This window comes from Enoplosus armatus, chromosome 22 (genome assembly GCF_043641665.1).
Source record: "Enoplosus armatus isolate fEnoArm2 chromosome 22, fEnoArm2.hap1, whole genome shotgun sequence".
NCBI classification, from domain to species: Eukaryota; Metazoa; Chordata; class Actinopteri; order Centrarchiformes; family Enoplosidae; genus Enoplosus; species Enoplosus armatus.
In genome coordinates, this window is record NC_092201.1 from 4,793,043 (window position 1) to 4,811,689 (window position 18,647).

The following is an 18,647-nucleotide window of genomic DNA, read 5'->3' on the forward strand; positions in this document are numbered from 1 at the left end:
ATAAAACTGTTCCATCTGATTACAATATTAAACTCCTTACAAACAAGTGAAAACTAGGTTTGCAGTAGTTTTAAGTTTGCAGCACATGGCCAAATTATTTTTTGCAACTCACACAGCGCAGGGAGAGTATAAACGCTGTGCTTAATTAAAATCAGAGGGGGTGTATAATACTGTAGAGGCTGCCAGCAGTATGACCTGCGTGTGGGGCAGGTGACGTGGGTAACCAACACCACAGCTAATGGCTTTCTAAACAATAGACCACAGAAATACTCGTACAGTGAATGCAAAGACACAGAAAGAGAATGAATAACAATATTTCAATATGTGAGTTTACGTGTCATCACTAGCTCTACTCAGTTCACAAAAAAACAGTTGTAATGTTTTTTCTGAGGATTTAGAGGAGCTCGGCAAAGTCTGGAAAAATAACCCTGATGATCAGTTTTGAATTAGCTTGGGCGCGGAGACGACATATTCAATAATATAACTGGTTCAAAAATAAAACCATACGAGCTTAAAGAAGGACCCAAAGGCCACAGAGGTGTTAATAACACATTTAATTTGATTTTTGAGTAGTAATATATAAATAACCAAGTTGTTGAACCGAAACATGGAAGTCATGATTATCCACAGTTTTTATGTTAAAAAAAAAGATGATTACAAGATAATAATAAAAAAGAAATGTATTATTATTGTAGTGGTTAGCTGTTTTTGTCTCCATCATTCATCATCATTGTTAGTGTGATTTGTATTATTGTCATTATGGAGATTTAAGTGTGCAATATATAAACAAAACTCAATAAATAAACCAGTGTACCACGAAATATTCTACATTAAAATAATTGTAGACATAAAGCTGCATCATAACTTATCCATCTTTTTCATCTTTTCACAAACTGGCCCTGTTTAAATATCATAACTGATCTCGAACCCCAATCGTGAGTATTTTCAGCTTTACCTACTTTTTAGCGATGGACTTAAAATCCTGAACAAATATTTGACACTTTGGGGATGCTGATGAGTGGGTGTGTTCACGCTTGTATATGACACCTTAAAAGAGGACGTGGGCTGCCTGCCAAATTCCCAGGAGTCGGCAAGCAAGCTCTCCCTCTCTCTCTCTCTCTGAGACAAATTATGGAGGCGCAGGGTTTTAAAGTTGGATGCTCAGGAAGTCCCTGAAGGATTCTTGCAACAATGGCCCTGTCACTCCCCCTCTCCACTCTCCGTCCCTCCTCTCCTCACCCCTTCTCTCCCCTCTCCCCTCCTCTGATGAGCACCCTGGGACCTCAGAGGCAGTGACAAGGGGTCTGACGCTTTCATGTGAGAGGAAGCTGAGGAATGAGTGTCACAGCCTCCAGGGAGCCCGGCTAGAGTGGCAACAAAATAATGGAGGCAGATATGAGAGACATGGACATACAGTACACAAACACACACTCGCACACACACACACACACACACACACACACTTCTTCAAACGCATTTCTATAATATACACCAGCCATTGGTGCCATTTTCTAGAGCAATTTTGCATCCTCTGGGGTTGAGTGTAAAGTGGGTTAAATTTAATATCAAACGAAAGCACATATGTGAGAATTATTTGAGGTTGCGGCTGAAAGTACTTTCACTTCTGTGCTGCCAAGGTTGTATCTGCATTATTTCCAGGATGAACGGGAGCCAGGCTGTTTTTGATTACATTCATCTGTCAGCGGGTTTCATATAGGAAATGTAAGATCAACACCGTGAAGCACCATCTGTTCCTCTTAGCAAAAAGCTATAAGCATTTTTGATTTTCTTGTTAATAGGAGCGTCGGGTTTTAGCAGAAGTCACTCTTGGACAGTTTCTATTGATAGGAAGGAGATAATAGCCAAGTATATTAAAACCGCTCATCAAACAGCCATTCAAAGTGTGTGACTCACAGCTCCTCAGGCTCAAGGAGATTGTTTCATTGACTGATTGCAATTGACTGCCTTTTAAAACAAATATAGAAGCTGCATTGTGTAATTTTACCAGGTTTTCGGCTTGATCGCTCCTATAGTGCGCCTCTTCAGAGCTACTTCACCAAACAAAAGCATCTAATTAAGTATCTGATTTATTTGTGCGCTATAGGGGAATGCAAGTACGACTTCCAGGCTTGGGGGGAGTGTGATCTGGCGACGGGCAAGAAGAACAGGACGGGCGTGCTCAAGCGAGCGCTCATGGATGCGACCTGCGCCGCCACTGTTACAGCCACCAAGCCCTGTGGGAAAATCCCCAAGACCAAGCTGCAAGGTAAACTGTGACGAATAAATCATCTCTAGATAAAACGTAACTCTCGCTGGACATGTTGAGCTTGTCAGCAACAGCTGGGGCACACTGAAGTCCTGCTGATGAATCACCACATCCTCAAAAACATAGCACGAGGGGGAAGAGATATTTACTGTTCAGTATCAGAAGCATAAACAAAGGTTGAATGAATTTTAAGTAGATGCTGGTACTTCAACCATACAAGACTTTCTTCATCTGACTGCTGACAGTGTTGGGCAAAATACTTGATACAGTTATTATACTTATAGTATCAATTACTTTCAAGTAGTTGTGTTACTTGTCATTTTGTTACTCAACTCAGCCCCGTCAAAGGTTCCTCTAAACAACTCCAAATCGTCCACATCTGCATGTTGCATATTCTGTATTTAACACATGTAGAACTAGAAAGTGAGACACGTGGTTTAACAAGCAGCCAGCGTATGTTTTGGAGGTATTTACTGAACATCAGCTGTTAGCTAATGTTAGCCAGGGTGGCCCTGGTCCTTGCAACGTTGTGTTCACGACTTGTTTCTGCTGCCCCCAAGTCACGAGCCAAAAAAATCAGTTATTGCAGGCTTAATGTAGGCGTACCGGTGGCTAATGTTAGCAAGCCAGCTGAGAACACATAACATATCAATAAGACTTAGCCTCAAACTACTGCGCCAAGCTAGCACGTAGCGGGCAGAGCAGAGATACCAAACTGATATCAACCCTCCATCAGACTCCTGAAAGATAGTGAACAAGCTGGACCCCAAATTACTTGGGGGGCTTTACTGCATTTGGCAACTGTGACGTAATTACTGAATGTCAAATTGTTATCCTTCATACGCTATCACATTACCGTAATGCATTGCTGCCCAACACTGCTACTGAATATGTGCTCAGTCCTTGGAAATACGACCTTTTCTAAAAGGCAAATTGATTCCGTCAATAATAATTAGTCTCCTTCCTTTGTGGGCCCCTAAAGAAAGAGGACTTTTTCTTTTTAATTAAATGTATTGAAGACGGTACCATTCTGAAAAGACAAATTTGTTGACACACATCATCCTTAAACCTGCAGTACAGTAGCCTTGTTGGACTACTTTGAAGGCGGGGAATGTTATTTACTCTCCAGATGAATCGTATGTCATTAGGACAGTTTGGATGAACAAAGAAAATTTTTCCGAGATGAATCGTTCCAGTATTTTCTTTCACTGTCAAATCATTATAAACAGTGTTAGGGATCGATGAGTTGGTTTGTTTAATTAATTAGAGCTGACGGGATGTTTACCACTTGGCTCTTTCTTCAGCTGAACTGCTGATCTTCCTCCAGACAAGCTTGTCTGTTTTGTGTTGTTTTGGACGTTCGGTGTGTTTTAGCCATAGCTCACAGGTCACAATCTGAAATAAAATAATCAGAATTTAATTTGAATTATGATAAATTAGCATCAGCACTAGCATCCTCTGTGATATTTACTTCGTAGGTTCAATAGATATTTATCTGGTGACTATGACTGATTGTATCTTTGCTAAATCCAACAAACCCTTGCAAATTAGTTTAATCTCAGGCAATGACAGTTGTAATTCACATTCATATTCGATCCACAGCATGATGGAAATCCACCTACTTAAGTGCTAAGTCGAGGCGGTGAGTGACAGTGTTAAAGTAGGGGTGAATAGGTTAACTCACTATTCAACTGTAATTACATGCTTTTAGCTTTCTTCAGTCATGTCAATGAAACTGAAGTCAGGGAGCTTTTTTTTTGCTCCCACTTCCCACAGTCTACGGGAAATGGTCAGTTATCGGGAAACTCGAGTTGACACAAGGTTTGAACTAACGGAAGAGTATTTAACAACCATGTAGGATATTTTGCTGTCTGCTTGGACAGATTGGTGTAAAACTGTTGATAAGGAAGCCCTCGATTCATTCCAAGTGAGTCGATGCCCTTTGTTAATTATGTAAACAAGGATGTAACTGACCCACTGTGAATGTCCCATTGTCCAAACAGGATTATAATGAGTGCAGAATCGCTGCCAATGGTCATAAACTGCGCCCTTATCACGCTCAGCAGATGACGTGTGTGCACACAAGGTTTGCACATGGAGTTTGCGTAACCTTACTGTCACTTCATCAAGCAGCCACAGTCAGGTGAAGCCCCAAATTACAATGATAAGACAATGTGAGCTCTTCAGAGACGTTTTATTTTTTACTGCAGGATGTCTGCAACAGCGCTGCCAACTGTAACGCTGTCTGTCTGCTCTACTGTTTGTCTTAAGATTTTATCCCAAACTGTATTTGACTTTCAAAGGAGGAATCTCTTAAATGTTTCACTCGGTAGCACATCATTAATGCATTGTGACAGGAAGTTTCTAGAGGGGCTGTACTGTACTCGCCATCTGTGATTCTGCCAATGCTTTCCAGCAAATATATAGTCCAGGATGCCACTGTTAAAACATACAGAGATGTATATATGGATTTATGGTAGGAAGGTGCATAGAGTGTATAGTGTCTTCCATTTTGTGTGACAAATAACATTTGACTGTCCTCATTTCAATAAATGCCGGATAATGACGTGTGTTAAAGTGACATGTTAAAGTCTAGGGGCCATAACGACCACTCTGGGAGCAAAGTCCAATTACAAGCGACGTGTTTTGCTGTTAAATCTGGAGGACTTGTTGGTGTCCATCTATTTATTCGTCCATCCATTTTCTGCATTGATTTATACTCTCCAGAGCTCTGGGGGATGGAACCTATCCCATAATGCAATGGGTGAGAGTGAGGAAGGGTACACCATGGACAGGTCTCTAATCTATCAGTGACCATCACACTCACATTAACACTACGGCCAGTTTACTCAACCTGTATGTCTTTGTACTGTGCAACTGTTATATTATATAAGTGTTATGTTGTGACTTTAAACAACCTTTCGTCAAATTGATGCATTTAATCATCAGACCCTTTCAGTTGCTGCGGTAAAGAAATGCAAGAAAATCCTCAAGGGAAGTCAAATATGAGGTCCAAATTAAAATCTCTTTAGAGTATGCATGAATGCATCCGCATTACGCTTTGATTATTCTGCTTTCCAATTTTAATTCGTCATGTTTCATTATGCAAGAATATCGATGTAGATCCTGAACTTTTCATGTTAGAGGCTGTGAATGAAAATGTATATATTCGCACACTGTGGAAGTGTAGGTGGCAATGTGTTTGGTTTGCAGCCATGTGTGCAGCGCTGCGCACCTGCGCGCATCAATTCTAATGAAGGCCAGATGCGTGTATGCAGAGTGACAGCCCAAGAGGTGTGAGAGCTGAGGGCAACAGAGAAGCAGAGCGAGGATGACAGTGGCCGAGATGAAGGGAGGAGGTTGGGAAGAGAGACTCGCTATCTGAGCGATGTGATTTCCCATGTCTGCCAGTTGGAAGATAAGCCCTGGGAAGCAGAGGGGTTACTGGGAAAAAGACAGAGAGGGTGCTGTGCACAATGAGGTCTGTACGGGAAGAGGAATTGTGTATGCTTGCTTGTGTGTGTCGGGGGATGGCAGAGATACAGTCCACAGCAGCGGGATCAGACGGTTTATGAAAAAAAATGAAATGTTTGGCTTTCGAAGTGACTGAGATGGAGAGAGGAGAGGCTATCTAACCCCCGGCTGGGAGCACAGATCTGCCCGGCCAAATCTACAATTCTGAACAGCCACCTTGGGTTTGGGAGATAGGTTTCCCCTGACTGCAGCAGGTTGCTGTGATGGAGGTAGCATCTGTCATTTGCAGATTCTGGAGGAAACAATGCTAAGAGGCGCCTTGGGAGCGATCTGAGATTCAGAGTTGCGTGTCTTTGCTGTCTAGCCCAGGTGAAACACAGACCCTGCGGAGCGAAAGAGAGAACAAAGAGTGACAGAAATGAAACATTATGAATGCCTGTAGAAACCTCAAGGTCCCCGCCTTCTCTTTCAGCACTACAGGAGGGGGTAGCGCGTGAGGGAGTGTTTGGATGCCAGAGTTGATTTCAGGTTAAACAAAAGCCTTTGCAGAAATATTTCTGGCTTCTCTCAACATGTTTAGAGCGATTTTGTATGTGTCAGTCTTTCTGGACAAAAAGGTGTTGATTATAAATCAAAGATTACTTCAGAGCCGCACACAGCCGAGTATTATTAGTACGCTCAGGCGATATTTCTGCCCTACAAAGGCAGCGAGCTGGAACTGCAGAAACTGTGAAGTTTGGAGTTTTCAGGATGGCCAGCCAAACTGTGTAACAGGTACTTAGCTTGTAATATCTTCATTTTATGCCTTTTTAGGCAGATTTTTCCGCCTAAAATACAACCGACAGACCATCAGTCACCATGTGATGACCACCTCCTTGAAATTGAATCTTATAGCAAAGTGAGAGGAAAATGCAGTACTTTCTTGTCCATTTAAACTCATTGATTAGAAATGAAACCCCTCTTGCATTGGTTGTGTAAGCAGCTGTCTCTCTGTACACTGCAGTTAATGCAGCTCATATTTTCTTCTCTAAAATTACACATTTAAAAAGATGCCCAGATGCAAACAAGGGATGTTGCAGTTCATGGTCCGTGGTTAACTACTACTACTTCATTATGTACTGTTGGCAGTCCACCGGTGATTTAATGTTTTGTATGTAAAGTTTCAAATAAATGTGTATATTATAAGTAGATGTATAAAGTATGTACAATTGTACTTAAGTAAATGTACTTAATTATATTCCAACTCTCAACAAATGTCAAAAAGTCCAATTCTGCTCTTAACTCAGTTTTGGCCAAACGTAGTCACTGTGTTTTGGCTCAGGGCAGATTTGAGGTGCAGAACACCTGATTATGAGTCTGTGTCAGAGGCAGAGAGGAGAGCGAGCAGAGTCATGTAATGTGCAAATGCAGCAGAAAAGTACCCCAGCCTTGCCTCATATATGGAGCATAGACAACAGAGCGAGAGACAATCAGTTTCTCCATCTCTCTCTCTCCGGGGAGCAGAATATGCTGACAAAAACAACAGGAGGAGCCGGGGAAAAGAGAGAAAATATTCAAACAAATGGAAACAAGCAAACAAATGGGATGGAAGATCAACCTCCGAATTTGCATGGGTGGGAGCGCTTTGCACGTCAGAATCTTAATGCCAATGGAAGTTTGCAACCGAGGTGACAAGAACATATTTCTAAGAAGATTTCCTCGCGGTGCACATTCAGAATGTTAAAGGGCTGAAACTCAATTGAAATCTCATTGACTAAACATACCTTGTCTCTGCTCAGAACTGCTTGCCGGCATGTCATTAGAGGATTTGTGAGTTGTGGAGGTGTCCTTTCAAAATAAACCATTCATACGAAAATTAATTCAGGATTTCAGCATTGAGTCTAAATGTAGTGTTAAGTGCAGCAGTAGGAACTTGCCTTGGATTAGATACATGGTCTAAACAAAAGGGTGTGGATTAGCCAGGCAGAAATCTCTGTTCAACATGCCATAAGCTGAAAACGCCACTTATAGTAAGAGATTAGCATGCCAAGCATCTAAGAAATACAAACAGACGAATATATTTTAAACTAATTAACATGTTGTTTGGCTGTTTCCCCCCCGTTTCCAGTATTTGTGCCAGTTAGCTGGCAGCTGGTGGTAGCTTCATATTTAGAGTGCAGGCATGAGAGTGGAATCGATCCTCCTCATCTGACTCTCGGCAAGAAAGTCCAACCGTCAGGAGGCCTACTTTAAATTTGTCAAAGTTGGAAAAAAAGTCATATGGTCTGACATGGCCACATCCATCGCAGATATCGGATTGAAAAGACAATATTTAGCGCAAAGTTACCTGCAGCTGTAACTAGTTTACAACTTGCTGAATTGGCTTACTTTGTGTTGCAGTAGTTTGATGTTTCAATGGTGAAAAATGTCAAGAGGACTGATGCTTAATCTAATCAGTACGATGATATGTTATTAAGTTATTCACATTATTTGCATTCTTCACAGGCGACCTTTGTTCTGTTGGTCACACACACACACACACACACACACACATTTATGTTCAAAGAATAAACAGAGAGAGAGACAGACGCACATGCATACAGACAAGCAGACACACAAACAGCCCAGCAGATTGACAGTCCAACAAACAGTTAGCCAGGAGCTAGCTAGCCAAACCGCTGCAGGTTGTGCTCTCTTCCGCTTCACCGGAGCGGAGAGGCCGCAAAGCAGAAAGGGAAGCCACAGACTGTGGCTCCTGTCATGGCTGCCAGGTACCAATCCACTGTTGCGGGAAGTTGATAAAGCGGGTTTTCATGGGGGATACGCCACGCTACCAAATCAATCCCCAGGAGAAAGCAGGAGGAGGGACTGCATGCCGTGTCACAGCATTATACCTGCAAAAAAAAAAACCTAATTAAAAACTCATACGGTTGATTATTACAATCTGAAGTGGAGCATCTGTGCTCTTCATGGACACAATGGGATTTGTTTATTTCCACCACCTCTGGCAGAGAAATTGTCAGAGTAAACACTGTGGGTTGTAACCGTCTTTTCTCTTTTTTTGCAGATGCAAAGAAGCAAAAGAAGGAAGGCAAGAAGCGAGATCGCACCCAAATGGACTGATGAGGTTGTTTGTCCCAGCGAGGAAGGAAGAAGAGGGTGGAGAGACGTCCACTGCCCTATTTCAACACGGTTCCTCTTTGTATGTCCTGTAGGTTGACAGTAGGAGCCTATAGAGCTTTGACAAAACCAGTGGAAATATGACTTTTAGTGACAATATGTTTTACTTTTTCTTCTTTCTAGCACCTGATAAGAAACAACTCGTATGTTTTGCGATAGGAGATATAATACCCAGCGGTAGGGACGAGTAATGAATATGGAAGAGATTTGTTTACTAGTGTTCTTATCTAATGATGTTATTTCTAGGATTATTTTCTTCAGAGCAAATTGGATAGGATTTGTCTTACAGTTGCATAGCCTAACTCTAATTTGGAGAACTCTTCGGTCCGTGCCCCCGACGTAATGAAGCAGTTTGCTAAAAGTGAAGTTCTAAACATCTTCACTTAATTAAGTCGTGCATTTGCAATTTTTCAAGTGGCTCAAGTTAACAGTAACACTTTTCCCCATTACTCTGTGCTATATGATATTTTAGTTCTTTCTGGAGGCTGCATGAAATAGCTACTGTACAAGTGTGCAAACTATAACTGTTATTAGTTTGTTTTCCTCCTGCTGCTCTGTTGTACCTCAATTTATACCCACTGATTTTTACTCTCCAGCTTTTGGCTGTAAAAGAAAAAAAAGAAAAAAGAAAATAAAGTCCTCACTATTGTAGTCCTCAGTTGGAGTTAACATTCCCTTTGTTTCCCATTACATTTCCAAAAATAAAAATGAATAAAAAATAAAAAAAAAGGTTTGTTTTTCACCTCATGCATCCTGACAGTCAATAACTCCAAAACTTCAAAACACATTTTGATATATTTTTATTTGAATTTCATTCTGAGAGAATATGGCACAATGTAAACCACTCAATGCAGTTCATCTTACAGTGTCGCAGGTGGCCAGTGATAGTAACACCCAGATTCATTGTCCAGAACAAATAATCAATCAAGAATGCATCAAAAAGGAAATCAATACCATTGTTACTGTACAGGAAGTATCATAGTGGGGGAGGGTGGGGGAGAATAAATGGGGGATTCTTGGGGGGGAACATTCAGATAGTAGCTATTAAAGACGTGTATGTACATTTCAAATGTACCACATCCGAATTACATATAATGTATTATCATATAGATATATACAATGCAAACAATAGACTGTTAAATTTACTTTTCTATTGCAAGAGAAGCCACAAGCCACAGTGAGTGAATACACAATGAACATCTACATACAGAAGCAAATGAGAAATGAACACTTGTATGTACATTTAACACTTGCAGCAGGCTACTGATTTTTCTTTTTTTTTGTCTTTTTTTGTTTGTTTGCTGATTTTAAATCCACATTGTGACCCCTGAAGTTCAGATCGGGTCAAACAGCTCAACCCTCGACACCTCGGTTGCTCCTCAAAAAAAACACCTTTTTTTTCCCCCCAGGTTGTTGAAATTGCAAAAGTTATAAAGTGTGTCCAGTGAGATAGCAGACGAGCAGCTTCTTCCCAAGGTGAGTGTGAAGCCTCATAAATTTACAGGTGAAATCAAAATGAAGCTCTTGCCTCTGGGCCTTTGGGTCACATTGAAACTAGTTCTAGCTTTTGTCCTCCTCCGGGTTTCCAGGCTCTTTTTTTTTTTTCCCCCTTTCTGGCTGCAAAAGTCACTCTGAAATCCGCTGGAACCCTGCTCTGAAGTTTGGATCCAGTCGCTCGTTTTGCAAGGCAGGAATCCATTTCTTAGCAAATCATGCCCCCAGAAACGCACATATATTTATACCTTCAACTTTGAAACACCCCCATAACCAATAATATTCATATCTTTATAGATTTTAAATAACATTTTTTTAACTTTCAAACCAAACAAAGAAACGCTGGCTGTACACTGATCATATTCTAATTTGTAATACTACATTTGTACTTTGTACAGTGATAAAAGAAACAGATTTATAAAATGTGATAGAAAATATACAATATAATGTATTCATATGTATTCCAGTACCACGCAAAGCTGAGTCTAAGTGAGTCTTTGGGAGCCTGTTGCTATTGAAAGACTGTTTAAAGAGGAAGGAGTGATGACAGAGAAATAGACAATCACACTGTGTGCATCTTCCCTGATGTGCGCCATGATATTTTATCCAATCTGATGTCTTCATGCTGAGGATGTCATTTAGAAAAAATAAAACTAGCTGGCTGCACACACAGCACTGATCTCGGTGTAATGACACACAGGGTTTGCACAGGAAAGCACAATTTCCCATATGACAAATGTGAATACACACACACACACACACACACACACACACACACACACATATTGGATAGAAAATCAACCAAAATAGCCCGCTGTGCCTCCAGGAGAGTATTGAAGTATGTCACTGCTGTGACTGTATACTGTACAGTTTTTGATGGATTATTTCAAAAGGCATTGAGATGATTCTTTTAGATTGTTCAGTCCAAACTTTCATTGCCTCTGCAATCAGGCAGTGGCTGTTAAGATGGAAATTATAGTAATGGGAGCTCAGAGCCGAGAAACAGAATAAAAAAGGAAAACAGTTAATTTCGGAAAGGCTGAATAACAAGCACTTTAATGTGCACCACGCTGCAGCACCGTCTACAACCTCCAGCACAGACACACTCAAAGATACGACAGGGATTTTAGGATAAAAGAGCAATTTGTTTATGTCACTCTGGATAAGGCACTTCAAATTGCTCTGTACAATCTGGCGATATATATTTTACGATAAAATCCTCACAGCACGTACAAGCTGCTGCGTTTCCACTTCTGCATGGCTGCACAAGTTTGCTGAGATTATTCTCAGCAAAAACGGCCCCCGAAGAGTGAAGCCAGAGAAACCTTAAATTTGAAGTTGTCTCTGATAAACGTTACGTGTCACATGTACTCCGTAAAAGGAGTTTAGCCCTTTGACATAAGCCGTATGAAGAGGAGCCCAGCTAGCTCTGACGGCACATTATGATCTGTTGATTACAATAGAGACAATGTTTATTCTAGTCACATCAGACGGATGAACATCAGAATGTGTGTCCTGTACGTGAGCATATATGCACTAGAATGGTAAAAATATGAAGTTTATGATCATAATAACCACAAAGCGAGAAGCGGTGGATTCTGTTTGCACAACATGAGAACGAGACGCAATAAAAAGCGCAGGCGGGATGGCGAACAGCGCCGTATTACACTGTGTTTACATCAGGCGGCAGGTTTCGTCTGGGACACTCAAATTCCTGCAGCAAAACCCTTGGCTGACCTGCCCAGAACGGCTGCGACTTCTCCAAACATGGTCCACATGCAGCCTGATCCTCTAGCTTTGGATTTTGTCAGTGACAACCCCACCTCCTGCATCCTCCCCCCTTTCTCCCCCTCTCTCTCTCTCTCTTTCTCTCTCTCAAAAGCCCCCCAGTAACCATGACTACAAAGGCAAGCTTATCTGTTTCATACGTACAAAGTGTACACCTTGGGGGCTATCAGCCGCCTTCCTCCCTCACATGCATGACAGCCGCTCTCTTTCACTGTCACCTAACAACGCTTCCTCGTTCTATCATAAGCCCACGTTCTCTCACATCACCCACTTCCCCCCCGTCTCACTTTCCAGCACAAAAGACAACGCCTGATACAAGAACGTTGTTTTGTTCTCGTCTGTTCAACAACTTGGCAACAGGAGCAGGGGGGAGTGAGACGCTTTATGAGAACTTTGTTCCCGATGTTTAAAGTGCACGGCTTGGAGATAACCACAGTAAGCACTTTTGTTTTTTCGATGCATCTCGCCCTTTTCCCGCTCCAGGAGGTGATAAACTGCCATCACCTTCCATCAAACACCCAAGCAGCTGCTCAAACTGGGACCCCTGGACCTCCGCTTGAGCTGTGAGCCACTTACTCTCCTGCTGGTATCACTCAAACGACAGCTTAGCAAAGATTAATCAGATATTCTGGAAGGCTCTTTACCCACTACTGAGATGTGTGGCAGATGTCAGACAGACATGGCTCGACTTATCACCGTGACAGATAGTTGGATGTTGAACTTGGATGGATGCCTCAGTTCCTGCTGAAACTGCTCGCATAGATACACACGGACCCTCCATGTATGAGCAGCAGTGGTGGAAATTACATTTACACATTTTTGTACTTTTTCTGCTACTTTATACTTCTACGCTGCCACATTTCAGAGGGGAATAATGTACTTTTTACTCAACTTGAAACTTCAGGAGCTGGAACCAATGACTTTCTGGCATGTTGGCTTTAAACTACTTTTTGAATAGTTGTTCATTCAATACTACCTAAAAAATACTATTTTAAATCAAGTTCTTTTTTAAATTGTGTAGTCTTCAAGTAAAATTTTGAATGCAGGACTTTTACTTGGAATATAGTATTCTTATAGTGTGATATTGCAACTGTAATTTGAGAAAAGAATCTGAAAGGACTTTACAGTGTAATACAGCAGGAAGGAAGGTTGGAATGAGTGCAGGAGAAAGAGAAGAAGAGAATTAATGATGGAGCAAGCTAATGAATGTACATGTGATATTTACATTACATTCATGACCTCATATATGAGGTAGAGACTATAACAGGATCAGGACTGAGTGGAGCACTAAGTGGGGCATGAGCGCGTAGCATGCAAGCACAAGCTGAGCGTGTAATGGGCAATCTTTAATCTCAAATGTAGGTGTTCCACATCGTCCCATAATCTGATCAGCCTCATGGTGAGTTTTCATTATAGGATCTGTCCCAGATCTCTCTTTAAGGAGACAGCCTTGAGGAGCTATTCGGTGCAGGCATAATTCTGTGCAAAGCCCCCCTACCAGCCACTGTGGCAGCCTCCTGATGGCAAATGCTCATGCATATTCATCACTACAACTGGTGAGCATACCTTAATGTAACTGAGAATTATCTAATAGGTTGAAATGATGGATGACATGCATGATCACACAGAACATGTCTCACAGTAAATTGATATTTTCTCACTTCTTTTCTAATTAAAATAAGCCACAAGTTCATTATCAAAATAAAAAAGAAGATGGATTACAAAACATGTAAGACGCGGAAATAGCCCTTATTTAAATCACAAGGTTGTGACCTGTGATCAGAAGTAAACTCCACTCTTGGAGCAAACACACGTCAGCATGTATACACACACACACACACACACACACACGCAGGTCTTCACAATTATCATCAGTACAGTGCGGTACAGTACACACTGCGACATCAATCTACTAATCAGCAAGATCTAGTGACGTCTCCCACACACACACACACACACACACACACACACACACACCAAAAGAAACAACAACAACAACAAAACACACACACCACACATTGCCTTCCCACAGACAGCTCTGAGCTCCGGCCACCTGTTTCTCTCACAGAGTAGGAAGGTTCATAGCAAACAAAAACATCTTAATAACCACCATAAAATCTACATCAGACTTCCTGTCAGCAGTTGTAAAAGCTGACGTGATGTGGTAGAAACGGCTGGCAAATCAAAGAGTGCGACTGAACAATCCCATGCCACATTGTTTTTTCTACTTATTCCTTGTTGTTCTGACAGCTATTCTCTATAATGATGATACATGATTGTACATGAGGTTGTATTCAGTGAGTTTTATTTTGTTGTGGTTTCATGGGGGTTATGTGAGGGACTATTTCTTGGCCCAGTGCGTTGATTCCCTCACAGTGACGACAAGACTTTTTGCTCCCTGACCCACACCAAAAACCTTGTGAAACCACAGCACGTTGATTTTGCACTTCACTGTTTGTGCGCGTAAAACAAACAAGACATAAACGTGTTCATTGGTGAGCTTTACAGGTTCTGATAAACAGATATTTTTTAACCTTTGGACAGAGCCAGGCTAGCTGTTTCCCCCTGCTCCCGCTCTTTGTGCTAAGCTAAGCTAACTGTATCCTGTCTTCATATCTACAGACAGTGATATCACAGTGGGGGCTCATTCTCCAGTAGGATCATTGATTCATCTGATTGGTCCAAATTAGTAGGAGTGTGTCTCCATCCACTGGATAAATACGGAGGGGCTGGAGACAGATATCTTAATACCTGGCCAAATGAAAGCAACATAACCAGCTGTTATTTTTCAGCTGAACCGACCTTATAAGTTTGAGATTATTTCTAGTCACCTGCTGGGCCCACCAGCGAACAAAGTTGACAACAGCGTTAATATATTTATATATCTATTATGTATTAATGGCAACTCATTCCCACAGGGGCTCATTTGTAGATGGGATAGCTTCCAGCCCTGATGTGACCATGTCAGAGGCAATCTACACATGCTGCCCCACTTTATTCTACATGTTGCTGGTTGGAAGTTCCACGATGAGGATCACAGACGGTTAGAAAGAAGGCAAGCAGAGGGGCACACGTGGGTGTACATGCATACTCTGAGCCAGCACACACCCACATGTGCACTCACATAAATACTGAGTATACACTGATATGTACAGTTATCTACAGGTATCTTCACTGAACTTCAAACATCTGAGGTTTGTAAATTCAGTCAGCCCTATTTTCCCATTTTGAAGTTTTCTTGTGTTTTCGTACAGCGCAGATCTTCCTCCGCTCTTTATCTTTTTTCATTTTTCATCAGCTCAGTGTCACTCCCAAGTGCTCCCTGCTTTACACAGCCTCATTTTTATTTTAGCTTACAACTCCGAATAAAGCTGGATTTTTCACAACCGTCCTTATCTATGCTGCTTCTGCATGACACACCTCAAAGCAACTGGCATCAGTTGAATTTGTGTAAAGTGCTACAACCGGTTATTGAGAGAGAAATTGGAGAAGAAAAAAAAAACCAAATGATAAAATGAAGGAAAGTAATTTAAAATGTACTCTTGCAGTCTTTATCATGCTCGCAAACCTTTTTCATGGACACACACACACATATACATGGATGGCACACACACACAGGCAACTCATACTTCAACTCTTTCTCCTAAGTGGCCCATATTTATCTGGCTGACCTAATATTTTTATACTGGCAGAGGAGAAGATGTTTGAATGTCTTTTTAAATGTGGCATTGCACAGGGCGTAGCAGGCCGGGTTGATGGTGCTGTTGATGTAGCACAGCCAGTAGCCGATAGTCCACACTGTGTTGGGGATGCAGCTGGAGCAGAAGGTGTTGATAAGCACCATCACATTATAAGGAGTCCAGGTGGCTACAAAAGCTACCAGGATGGCCATTATGGTGCGGGTCACTTTTTTCTCCCGTGATGGCGGCGCTTTCTTCTTCTTGTTGGGAGGCTGCTTCGTCATCTTCACAATCTTCCGCGCCACGTGATTCTGCCGCTCTGTGGCCGGGACGATCTCCACGGTGGCGTTGGATGGTGTGTAGCAGTCACCCTTGGGTGATTTTGTCTTGATCTTGATGCAGGTCAGCTTGGAGCCCCCTGCCTTGGCTCGCTGACGTGGGAGCGGCTGGCTTGTCTCTGCGCTGGAGTTAGCCGCAGAGGGCGCCGCCTCCTCATCCCTCTGATTGGACGCGGCCACACTGCCTGATGTTGAATCGTTGGAGCTCTCCTTCTCCTCTCCAGGAGCGCAGTTCTCCCTTGCCATGTCGTCACCTTCGGTTTCTCCCTCAGCAGTGGTCGAGGACGGTCCTTTGCCATTTTGCAGTTTTCCATCATGCTGGTTAGCTCCATTGTCAGCATTCTGGCTCTGGGAACACCCTGTGTCTTCCCCTGGTACGTTGTTATTATTGGGTTTTGGTGTGTTGTTCCTCCTATGGCCGGGCGACAGGGGCTCTGGATTGGCTGCTGATGGCTTGCGGTTGTCCTTCTTCACGCGGCTCTTGCTCGCTCTGGAGATCTGCCAGTAGAGCTGAATCATGATGATGACAGGCAGGTAAAAGGCGGCGATGGCGGTGCCAAAAGTGACTGCGGCATTAGAGAAGAACTGGATGTAGCACTCCTTCTCAGGCACTGTCCGCCCACCAACAATAAACTGCCAGAAGAGAATGGCTGGTGCCCAGAGAATGAAAGACAGGACCCAGGCTGCAGCGATCATCATTCCTGCCATCTTGGTGGTCCTTTTGACAGGGTAGCTGAGGGGCTTGGTGACACAGAAATATCTGTCAAAGCTTATGATGAGAAGATTCATGACAGACGCATTGCTGACAACATAGTCCAAGGCTAACCACAGGTCACACACCACCGGCCCCAGGGGCCAGTACCCTATTACTATGTAGACTGTGTACAAGTTCATAGAGCACAGTCCAATAATTAGGTCAGCACATGCAAGGCTGAATAAAAAATAGTTGTTGACAGTCTGTAGGTTCCTATTAACTTTGATGGAAAGCATGACCAGGATATTTCCAATAACTGTAACCAAACTGAGGGAACCGGCCACCAACACGATGAACACCACCTCCACAGTCTTGTAGGCGCTTTCGCTCTCTTCCACGACTTCTGTGCCATTGCCTTCGGAGGCATTCCAGTAGGTGAAATTGAATACATCCATGGCATTTGGTCTTGTGTTGCCACCTCCTACTCAGATGGAACCTACAAAAGAGAACAAAACAGAGGAAGAGAAGATTTGTAATGAGGTGCAAAAGATGACTGTGGGACATCAGCAGCACTTTAATATTTAACATGCAGTTATTAGTTTCAGCCACATTCAATAAAATAACCTCAATATGCTACAAAAGATGCAATGCCATCTTTTAACATGTAATGGTGTGAGATTAATGAAGATCCAGAGGCAGATTATAAAATGTAAATATACATGTCTCTCTAAACCCTCCGTATGAGCGGCGACCTTCTCTGTGTTGCATCAGCTTTTAGCTTCGTCTGAAAGCAATTCATCAAATAACAGTGACAATTTTGGCAGTACGCCAATTAGATTGGTAATTAGAAGCCCAGATATCTGGCACAGATATTTTTCATAATCAGTGCGTAAATAACATCTCCCCATTAGACACCTGCTTCATTATTGGTGGGAGAAAAAAAAAAGCACAAAAAAAGGGACTGCACAATCAAAATGCACGTGAATGGCTGATGAAAAATGAGATGTGTGGAAATGAGGCACCAAGTCAAATGAGGATAACACAATGATAGCCTCAGCATGGTGGCACAACGTTTAGTATCAATTCATTTCAACCTAATCAGTGGAAGAGGCTGTTTATTAAATGTCTAATTTTGTATAAAAACTGTCTCCAAATACTCAAGTTAAACCTGCAAGAACAGATCGCAGTGGATACCAAAATAAAACACTGGCAACAAATGTCTCCATGTAGAAATCCAAGTGATGTATGAAAATACTTTTGCTGTCTTTTCAAGGCATGTGTGTCTGTACTGCTATCAACTTCATATTTATTTTTTCAAGCAGGGTGCTCACAGTTATTCTTTTTTCTGCCTATCTACCTTGAGGGGCACATAATGCCTACAAATCATGGCATACTAATGGCTTGAATCACTGTATTTTCATGTCATACCGTCCCCTGAATGTGTTCCCAAACCCCTATATTTGCAGTTGATAGGCGTTTCAAGATCAGCCTTACCCTCTACCGTGAATAAAGTTTTTTTAAACTATGTAATGTTAGCACGTACATTTGTAAAAGTGAGAGGAAAAAGTATAAATACACCACACACACAGTCCATATTACCAAGAGTTCAATAAAAACTTTAAAAGGAATTATTGACAAAATTGGCGCTGACATTTTATCTTCAAAGGTCCATTTCCAACTTGCACTTAAAAATTCTCTTCATACAGCACTATAAAATTCTTTTGATCCCCAAGTGACCCACTAGTTCTTGCTTT

At 42.0% G+C, this 18,647-nt stretch overlaps 2 protein-coding genes across 2 annotated transcripts in view; one reads left to right on the forward strand and one right to left on the reverse strand.

Moving 5' to 3' along the window:
- Positions 1 to 9,618, forward strand: part of ptn (pleiotrophin) — a 36,960-nt gene extending 27,342 nt beyond the window's left edge. The window contains exons 4-6 of the mRNA XM_070929086.1: positions 2,105 to 2,266; positions 5,992 to 5,994; positions 8,787 to 9,618. Coding sequence (XP_070785187.1) covers positions 2,105 to 2,266; positions 5,992 to 5,994; positions 8,787 to 8,842 — 221 coding nt within the window. The 3' untranslated portion in view covers positions 8,843 to 9,618. The remainder of the gene's footprint in view (positions 1 to 2,104; positions 2,267 to 5,991; positions 5,995 to 8,786) is intronic.
- A 6,221-nt stretch (positions 9,619 to 15,839) lies between these two features.
- On the reverse strand, positions 15,840 to 17,354 carry chrm2a (cholinergic receptor, muscarinic 2a). The gene has a single exon (XM_070929010.1). The coding sequence runs from the start codon at positions 17,346 to 17,348 to the stop codon at positions 15,840 to 15,842; it is 1,509 nt and encodes a 502-aa protein (XP_070785111.1). The 5' UTR covers positions 17,349 to 17,354.
- Positions 17,355 to 18,647: the final 1,293 nt, after the last annotated feature.

Excerpts from the sequence above, each read along its gene's own strand:
- chrm2a (XM_070929010.1), bottom strand. The coding sequence starts at position 17,348 with ATGGATGTATTCAATTTCACCTACTGGAATGCCTCCGAAGGCAATGGC.